The sequence below is a fragment of the Pteropus alecto genome, unplaced genomic scaffold, assembly GCF_000325575.1.
Source record: "Pteropus alecto unplaced genomic scaffold, ASM32557v1 scaffold95, whole genome shotgun sequence".
In the NCBI taxonomy this organism is placed as follows: domain Eukaryota; kingdom Metazoa; phylum Chordata; class Mammalia; order Chiroptera; family Pteropodidae; genus Pteropus; species Pteropus alecto.
This window is the reverse complement of record NW_006441071.1, coordinates 5,022,528-5,033,279: the sequence shown is the minus strand read 5'-3', so window position 1 is coordinate 5,033,279 and position 10,752 is coordinate 5,022,528. Positions and strand designations below refer to the sequence as shown.

The window sequence follows — 10,752 nt, the reverse complement described above, 5'->3', positions numbered from 1 at the left end:
TGGAAACATTAAATTTATTGTTTTGTTCTCTCCTTTTCTTTCTCATGCGACCTGACAAATTTATCACTCTTTCACACTGTAAAGAGAGATCCATGGATTTAGATTATGATAAAAACATATCTAGGTGGGAAATTTCCTGTAGGTAGTCTTAATGTTTTCATAAAATAAAATAACAAGTATGTTTTATAAAGAAAGTAAGCAAATCTATATTTTCTACTTTAATTAAAATATTAAATACCATTTTATTTAAATGTTAATAATTCATTAGATTTAATGTTAAATACCGAATGCATAACTATTTTAATTAAACTTTAAAGAACATTAAATCAATGTTGGGAGAAATGCATTCTGGAAACCTTTAAAAAAAGTTTTTTAATCTAAAAAGAGTGATGTTTGAAATTCACTAGGAAAGTCCAAGTAAATGGAAATAAAATTTAAGTAATTTTTCAGAGTAATTGGATTCAAGAGGAAGTACAATGACTAAAGGTTGGACTAACAAACAAAATATATTCTTTCTCCTTCTTTCTCTTAAAACTTCCATTCTTTTTTGAATGCTTCACAAATGTGTAATTTCTACAGACATCAGACCTGTCTAGTACAGAATATTCTGAGAGGGTAATATATGTATACAGAAAGAAATGAAACTTTTGGAGAGAGCATTATTTAACAAATGTGATTTCTACTCAGTTTTAGAAACAGCACATCAGAACCAATCTCCCTATACTAAAACAATGAAATGTTCAATATTGTAGCAAGAGAGAAAATTGTACAATTTAAAAAATATTAACATGTTGGTAGTATGAACAGTAAGAACAGAATCTGATATACAGTAGTCCCCCCTTATGCAAATAGTATATACTCCAAGACCCCCCCACTGGATGCCTAAAACTTCGGATAGTACCGAACCTACACATACAATGATTTTTCCAATACATACATACACTTTACAGCTACTTTTTGGCATATCTGAATTGCCAGCATCACTACTCTTGCATTTTGGGGCCATTATTACATAAAATAAGGGTTACTTGCATACAAGCACTGTGATCCCATAACAGTGAATCTGATATGATCAGAGATGGCTACTAAGTGATTAACGGGTGGGTAGAGTACACAGCATAGAAACACTGGACAAAGGGATAATTCACATCTCAAATGGAACAGAGCAGAGCAGGAGGGTGAGAGATTTTATCACACTATGCAGATGGCATGCAATTTAAAACTTAAGAATTGTTTATTTCTTGAATTTTTCCATTCAGTACAGTATTTTCAGATGGCGGTTGACCACCAGTAACTGAAACCACAGAAAGCAAAACCTCAGATAAGGGGGGACTACTATAAATCCTTTAAAAACCAACAAATACGATAAAAAAAAATTTATGTCCAACGCAGAGTGAATGCTAACATTTTAAAGTAGGAATTTTTTAGTATTTTATTTTTATTATTAGTTTCAAGTATACAGTACATTGGTTAGACATGTATATAGTTTATGAAAAGATTTCCCCCAATTACTCTATCACCCCTCTGGCTCTACAAATAGCCATTACATTACTGCTGATTGTAATCCCTATGCTGTGCTCCCCATCCCTGTAACCATCTATCAACTACTAATTTGGACTTCTTTAACCCTTTACTCCCTTCTCCCAGCCCCCAATCTCTCTTTGCTCTCTGTATTTGTGAGCCTGTTTTTGATTCTTAAAAGATCTTGAAGCCTTTGCTATCAAACCCACACTCTCTGAAGCTACTAGCACTGCTAGGTAAAAAGGAAATTGTTACCCTCAGCTATAAACCCCTCATAAATAACTTGTAAGAAAAATGGCCCTCATAAGTAACTTGTACTGTTAGCAGCAATGTTCCCAAATGTCATTTCCAGTCATTAATCAGATGAAATTGGGGAAATCTGAGAAAATCCATTTGAGGGGTTATAAAAATATACTAATGATTCTGGTAAAATCAAATGCGTAAATTCAAAAAATTCAAGCATAATCTGGCAATTTTGACAAGACTTATGAACAGACTATAAAGTAATTATGAATTACTTTATCATTGAATCACTACTTTATAATTAATTTATAATGAATCACCAACCTTTGTTACTGTCGTCGTTTATTATAGCCATCTTAGTGTGTGTGAAGTCAAAACCTCATTACGGTTTTGATTTTCATTTCTGTGATGACTAATGATGTTGAGCATCTTTTCATGCATTTATTATTCATTTGAATCTTCTTTGAAGAAATGGTCATTCAGATCCTTTGCTCATGTTTTATCTTTTTATTATTGAGTTATAAGGTCTTTATATATTCTATACACAAGTCCCTTACAAAGTTCCCCAACCTTTTTGGAACCAGAGACAATTGCTACTATGAGAATCTAATGCCTGATGATCTGAGGTGGATCTGAGGTGGATCTGAGGTGGATCTGAGGTGGTGATGCTAGCGCTGGGAAGCAGCTGCAAAGACAGAGGAAGCTTTCCTAGGTAGCCTGCCGATCACCTCCTGCTGTGAGGCCTGGTTTCTAACAGGCCATGGACTGGTACTGGTCCACAGCCTGGGGATTAGGGAGCCCTGCCTTATAATTTGCAAATATCTTCTCCCATTTCGTGAGCTGTCTTTTCACTTTTTTAATAGTGTCTTTTGAATCACAAAAGTTTATAGTTTTGATTAAGTCCAATTTGTCAATTTTTTTCTTTGGTTATTTGCACTTTTGGTGTTGGATCTAAGATACTGTCTAATCCAAGATTTACTCCTATGTTTTTTTCTAAGAGTTTTATCATTTTAGATCTTACATTTAGGTCTATAATCTGTTTTGAGTTAATATATGTACAAGGTGTGAGATAAGGGTCCAATTTCATTCTTTGCATGTGGATATCTAGTTATTCCAGTAGCATTTGTTGAAAAGACTTTTCCTTTCCCCACTGAATTGTCTTGGCACTCTCACTGAAAATAACTGCCCACAGAATCTGTGTGTATTTTTGGATTCTCAATTCTATTTCATTTATCAATATGACTATCCTTATGGCCGTACTACACCTTTTTGATTACTATTGCTCTATAATAAGTTTTGATGCATTTTTTTCTTACTATACTTTTCTTTCACTGAATATATTCTGCTAAACACAAATTTTCATTTATAATACATGCTATATATAACATAATAATGGAGATCTTTAACATACACGTTTATTTACACACAAATGAATAAATACTCTCTACAAAATAAATTTATAGATTGGGCAAAAGGACTATGTATTTTAAATTTTGATAGACATTGACAATTTGCCTTTCGAAAAGATTATATCAATTTACGTCCCTACCAATAACATATGAGAAAGTCTGTTTACCCTATATATTCTGCAAGCAATGTATTGTCAAACTTTTAAATCCTTACTCTATATAATTTTTCTCACTTTTTAATCTTTTCTGTTGTGCTAAATCCCATTTAACTAACAAGTACATTAAAAAAATGATTTATTACTAATAAAATGTTTCTATCAGCAACTGCATTTTTCAGAATTTACCTGATATAATAGTTTAAAAGGAAAAAAATAAATGTTCAAAGTAGTGTCATTTGTAATATAGAAAAAAATAACTGCACACTAAGACCTGATCAACAAGAAGACACTTAATTAAAATATGATATATTTACTAAACAGAGTATATCCAACTATTAAAAATTATAAATGTGTAGTCTATAGCTATATAAAAATCCTTTATCTTCATGTTTAAAAGCAGGATAAAAAATTGTATGTACATTCTGTACACTGATTAGAACTACTTTAAAATTGCACAGGCATATAGAAATGGGAATATATAAATGATTATGGGTAATTTTCTCTTAATTTTTAAACTTTCTATAACTTTTTAGAATTCAAGTCATAATTAGAGAATATGTTGATAAACGGATTACTTTACATTAAAAATATACTTACTGTGATGATGCCAATTAGTTGAGTATAAAAAAGTCCAGTTATTCCAACTAACATAGTAATGCCCATAAAGGCAGCTAGTCTCATTATGGCCAATTCATGTCTAACAAGAAAGAGGTCCTATAAGAAAAAGAAAGTTTTAAAAACAATTCAAGACGTTTTTTATAGTTGCAATAATAATCAAGAATTGAGCCATAACATTTCTCCTTATTATCTTAAGAAAAAATACTCTCCCCCTTTTGGAGTTTATTTCACTTAATTGATATACAAATATTTTAAAATTTTGAAAATAATTTTTTATCAAAATTATTGGGGTGAATTGGTTAATAAAATCTAATAGGTTTCAAGTGTACAATTCAATAAAACATCATATGTATAGTGCACTGTGTGTTTACCATCCAAAGCTAAATTTCCTTCCATCACCAAATGTTTCATAGAAGCTGGAAAATAGGATTTACTACTCTACTGTGTCAAGAAAAACCTCAATCCTAAGGTTGCAAATTAGCCACATTTGTTTACTATTTGTAGCAAAAAAAAAAAAAAAAAAACCTCTAAAAAAACAAAACAGATGGTGTAGAATCTTTGGCTCCACAAAAGGAAATTTTATTTTTGCATGGCTAAAAAGCTTGAATGAATAAGCTAAACCGTAGTATTAAAGTTCAAGTGACCATGATATTTAGAGATTATGTAATTTACTTAAAGTGAGGGGGATAATAATAATAGGACCATATGGATCCTTCAAGTTCACTTTATTCATTCATCTACCCACTCACCAACCACCACTGCCAAGCACTATGCTATATAGTAAAAGTGTAATATAAAAATGTGGTCTGTGCCCTTAAGAAATACTGCAGTTTACTTAGAAAATCCAGCTTCACAAAACTCCGAAACAATGTGATATATGCTATACTAGAGATGCACACATGGAGGACTGCAGAAACATGAAGGAATGCCTAGATGAGAAGGAGAAATGGAAATGATGTAACGGAAAGCTGATTTTCTGGTTCAAGGCATAAAAATGAGGGTCTTAAAAGTTAACCAAAGAAACTGTAGTGGAAGGAGAGTAAAACTAGGGGAAGCATTTTATTTGCAGTCCCTGTTACCAACTATACAGAACAGAGGAGAGAGAATGAAAGAACGACTTCTCCTGGAAACCTGTTATTGCTAGGCTTTGGTATGAAATGGCCACAGTGGATAAAAGCAACAAAAGAATGGGAAGGACCCCCAAAACATAACCACCGACACGCTTTCTTAATACCGATTCAGGGTAAGGCTTAAAGGTATCCTGGCAGCGATACCGAAAACAGAAAGGTCATTTAACATAATGAGCGTGCTTAAAACAAAAGAACTGATGCTTTTCTGTGTATCACAGTGATCATCTACCAGACTCAAACAAAAATCAGATTCCATACCCAAATCACTCAACTCATTAGCCTGGAAGAACTTAACATTCACCAGGACACTCAGGTGTTATGTAGCAGGCAAATATTAGGCAGTCATTTCAAAACTTCAGTAAAAGAGCCTAATGACGAATCCTTACAAAACACTTAAAGATGAAAAGATGGGGCTATGAATGGTATAAAAAAAAATTCAGCACAGTAAGTTCTGCTATAACGCTGTTTGAAAAAACAAATTTGTTCCAACATGGTTGATACATTAAGCAGTAACTCGAGCATAGCAAGCATTTTGTGTTCACTTGTGCATTTTATCTGTGAGAAACCCTAGATGAACACAAAAAACTGCAGTCACTAAACCAAGGCATATAGGAATACACAAAATACACGGACGCCCTTCAAACATCTACCAGCTATTCCATTTATCTTAATGTGTTATGAGCCATACTCATCTACCTCTGATATTACAACTTACCCTTCAAATTCAGATGACCCTACTTCTGTCACTTCACCATAACTCACACACTGTAATCCTCTGATGCCACTTCCACAAGAAAACTTCAGATCTCTTTTAAAGTGCCATGTTCATTATAGTATTTATGCATTTCTTAACTATTTAATGTGTGTAAAACTGTGCTGCTGTTTTTATTAGGTTCCTACTCATTTAAGTGTCACTGACAAAAATTTTTCAGTGTTGTACCTCCATTCTCCCATAAGTCCTGAGGTTTTCAATGCATGATTTTGCATAGTTGGGTGAATAACACAGGAATGCACATACTGTTATACTAGAGCTAACTGCAATAAAAATACAATATATGACCAAATAAAATGCATCTTCTCTTCTCCCAATGACTTAAAAAAAATTTTTTTTGCCAACAAGAATTTATAAATGTTAAAAATGAAGATGAGACTAAAAGATCTACTGACAATATTACATTTATTCATTTGGTTATACCTTTAAGAATTGTAAAAATATTTTAGAAATGGTTTTTTATTACTTACATTTTTTTAAAAAGTTGTATTCTAAGTTTACACATACATAACCATAGTTTGAGTCATTTCACACAGTCCTCCAGAGCATAACATCTTTACTTCTTAGATTTCTTCTTTAAATATAGCACTTTTTAAATCAAAAAATTGGCTTGGGGAATTATATCCAAAATCACAAAAACTCATTTGTTATTTAAAATCTTGACTACAAAATCAATATTGTGGCTGAATTGTGTCTCCCCAAAACCCTCCCCAGAATGTGATTGTATTTGGAGATATGGCCTTTAAAGAGGTGACTAATTTAAAATGAAGCCCTTAAAGTGGGCACTAATCAAATCTGGCATCCTTATAAGAGGAAATATAGAAACAAAGAGACATCAGTGTTGCTCAAGCACAGAGGAAAGACTATGTGAGGACAAGGCAAAAGGTCATCCGCACATCAAGGAAAGAGGCCTCTAGAGAAACCAAACCTGCCTGACATCTTGATCTTGGACTTCTAGTCTGCAGAACTGTGAGAAAATGAATTTCTGTTGTTTAAGACTCCCAGTCTCTGGTATTTTCTTATGACAGCCCAAGCAAGCTAATAAATGTATTTCTTCCCATTTGTGGTTAAGAAATGTACTGATATATAGATAAATGCAAAAAATACAAGTTCAGTTTAGAGAAAAGTGACACTACCCTCTCAAGAATGGGAACTTTTGAAACCATGCAGAGGCTTTCCCCTGTGCATCCCTTCCCCATCACATTATTTCCCTCATTCCTACTCAAAAGGTAAAGGTTGCCAATTCATTCTTCAGACATTTTGGGTACTACTATGTTTCAGTCGCATTATTGCAAATATCTTCACCTACTCTGAGTGTACTTTTTTCTGGTCTTAATGGCATCTTTTGATAACTCGAAGTTCTTAGTTTTAATGTAGTCCAACTTATCAATCTTTTCCTTTAGCGTTTTTTATTTCCTATTTAAGAAATCTTACCCAACCCTAAGGTAATAATGACATTCTCTAAAGCCTTTAAAAGCTTTAGAGTTTTGCCTTTCATTTTTAGGTCACTAATCCACTCGAAATTGGTATTTACTCTTTTGAGCACAGTAAAATATAGCAGTCTGAATTTACTTTTCCTATATGGATATCCAATTGCTCCAGAATGGATTATTTAAAAAACTGTCCTTTCTTCAATGATCAGAGTTCAAGTGTCCATGCATGCATGAGTATGATGTAGGCTCTCTCTTCTCTTCTCCTGGTTTATCTGTTTATCCCTGTACCAATGACACACGTCTTAGTTACTATAGCTTCGTAATAACTCTCCATATCTAGTAGGCTAAGTCATCCCCTCTTATTCTTTTTCAAGACTATCTTGATTATTCCAGATAATTTGTACTGGCATAAAAAAAATTTTAATTAGATTTTCAACTTACAACACACACTCAGGCATGCACAAACATATAAGATATTCTATTAAGCTTCACAATTTCCCGCTAGAGGTCTTGTATTTTTTTGTCAGATTTATTTCAGGAACTCTGTTTCTTGATTCTATTATAAATAACTCTGCTATTAGTTTCACTGTCTAAAGGATGTTTGTTAGCATATAGAAAATAGAATTGATTTTTAAAATATTGTTTTGTAGTCATACTTCCTAAACTTAAAATCAAAAAGAATCTATGGACAAATCATTTACAAAATCATATCATCTAAGAGTGATGACAGTTTTATTTCTTTGAGCAGTTATACCATTTCTTTCTTTCTCTTGCCTCACTGCACTGAAGAGAACTCTGATCACTACATTTTTAACAATGGTGATGAGGGCACAGCGGGCATCAATGCCTTGTCCCCCAGCTTGGAAAGAGGTCAACATTTCATCATTAAATATGCTATAGATGTTGTGTTGTTTTGTGGGGGTGGGGCTGGGGGTTCTGGCAGGGGGAAACCTTTTATCTCATTAAATATTTCTAGTTCTAGTTTACTAGGAATTTATAACATGAACACATGCTGATTTTTAGTTTTGTCTTTATATATTGATATAGTCTTTATAGATATGATTTTCCTCCCTTATCTGTTAATGTGATAAAATATACTGACTGGCTTTCTAATGTAAAAACCACCTTTCATTCCTAAGATAAACTCAGCTTCGTCAGGCTGGTTATATATAACCAGATTCAGTTTGGTAATATTTTGTTTAGGAGTTGTTATCTATGTTCATAATCAGATTAGTCTATAATTTTTTTTCTTTTTCTTATTATCTTTGATAGATTATGTATCAAATATATGCTATACACATAAAATGAGTTGGGGCAAGTTCCTCCTTATTCTATTCTTTTAAAAAGTTTATGTAAGACTAGAATTATTGTTTACTTTCATATTAGCTAGAGCTAGAATTCACTGGTAAATCTATAAATATTAACATTCTTTGCATGAAATATTTTAACAACTCACTCATGATTACAGAATTACCCATGTTTCCAATTTCTTCTTGAAACAATTTTCTTCTTAAAGCTATACTATGTTTATGATCAAGAAACTCAATAATGCAAAGATGTGAACTATCCAAACTGATGTATAGAACTAACACAATCACAATAAAAATCCCTCATCACTGGAGTATACAGTCTACTGGTAGGAGTTTTTTATTTTACTTCGTTTTGATTTGCAGAAATTGCTAAGTAAGCTGTTTCTAAATTTCATAGGAACAAACAAATACAAAAATAATAGCATACTACTCCTATATAAAAAGAACAGGGTAGGAGGGTTTGTTTTACTTACTGTGCGCATTCTCAATAGGGGTCAGATTGCCTCCAGGGGGGAGAATAAAAATTGTAGCTATTACACTGGTTTGTGGCTGTACATAAATCAATCGTACCTGATAAACTCTTATTCCTTAGTATTTAACTTCATAGAAGGGGAGAAAATGTTTAAAAAGGCTCCTTAGTGGAGCAATGGTAATGAAAAAAAAAAATTGAGAAATGCTCCTCTACTGGATAAGATTTATCATAAAACTACAGTTATGACAGTGTCCTATAACCATAAGGGTAGATAAATACACCAATAGACCAGAAACAGATACACACATATATGGTTCTTGGTTTATGACAAAGATAACATTGCAGAGTGGAAAGAACTATCTTCTCAATAAGCTGAGCTAAATCATTTGGCTATCCACCCATGAAAAAGTGAAACCCAACTCCTACTTCATAAGAATCAAAAAAAAAAATCAATTCCAGGTGGAAATATGAAAAAAATATAATACTTGGTAGACAATATAGGAGAATTATATTGATCATTTGTGAATCGAAAAAGGCTTATTAAATTATTAAGCCTAAAAAGTACTAACCAAAAAGGAAAAGATTGATAAGTTGGAATATATTTAAACTTGTTTATCAAAAAACTACCATTAACAGCATGAACAGGTAAGACACAGAGTAAAAGATATTTATAATACACATATGCAAAAAGGGGCTCAAATTTAAAACATCCTACCATAACTAAAAAAAAGTCAAATAACTCCCCTACCAAATGGGCAAATTACTTAAACAGGCACATTGCACCAAACAGGCTATTCGTACGCTCAATAAACATACAAACAGAGGCTTAATACTATTAGTCATTGGAGAAATGCAAATTAAAACACAATTAAGTTCTTTTTATCTCCAACAAAATAACTAACTTTAGGAAGGCATTAACAAGTATTAGTTAAGGCTGTGAAGTAACCTGACCTCATATACTCTACTAGTTGGGGGGTTAACGTGGTAGGCCACTTTGGAAAACTGTTTTAATAGTCTGTAAAGGGATATACATATAATCTTTGAACACTGCCTTCTCTAGCTATACATCCAAGTGAGACACACGTACATGTACAGCAAGAAACATGAACAAGGTTGTGTCTATTAGCATTATTTTTAAGACAAAAACTGCAAATGATGTAAATGTCCATCAATAGAATGGATAAATTGTTTTATACTAAACGAAATTCTATGAATATTTATAGTGATATTCATAGCTATGAAAATTAACTATACTTAACGTAACAAAAAGAATAAACTTTATATTGCTCAAAAATGTTTTTGCAATAATTCACTGAGCCGTATGTTTTGATGTTTGTGCACTCCTCTGTATGTGTATTATACTTTACAATACAAAAGGTAAAAAAAATAAAATTATAGTAAAAAGAAAGTTGTGATCATAAAAATTAAAAATCTTAATTTTAGAAATAGAAACACAATTCCTTTAAAACTCATACAACAAAATGTAAAATAAAATTTAGTGACATATGGCCTGTGACGGGAGATAAAAAATGTCAAATGCGTTACAGAAAAGGATATAAGAGAGGAGAAAAAGGAGAAAAGAAGAGTCAGACTGGCTCTCTAATCTCATTACCACTTTCTTCCTGGCCAACTCTTATCCAACAACACTGATCTCCTTCCTGTTTGTCAAACATATCAAGCAAACTC

At 32.4% G+C, this 10,752-nt stretch overlaps 1 protein-coding gene across 11 annotated transcripts in view; it reads right to left on the bottom strand.

Moving 5' to 3' along the window:
• The window catches only part of ZDHHC21 (zinc finger DHHC-type containing 21), a 63,498-nt gene that overhangs the window by 12,897 nt on the left and 39,849 nt on the right, over positions 1–10,752 (bottom strand). For 10 of the 11 annotated variants that reach the window (XM_015594538.2, XM_025051413.1, XM_025051414.1 and 7 more), the window contains one exon: positions 3,929–4,045. The exons of the other annotated variant lie outside the window; for it this stretch is intronic. In XM_015594538.2, coding sequence (XP_015450024.1) covers positions 3,929–4,045 — 117 coding nt within the window. The remainder of the gene's footprint in view (positions 1–3,928; positions 4,046–10,752) is intronic. 11 annotated transcript variants of the gene reach the window in all.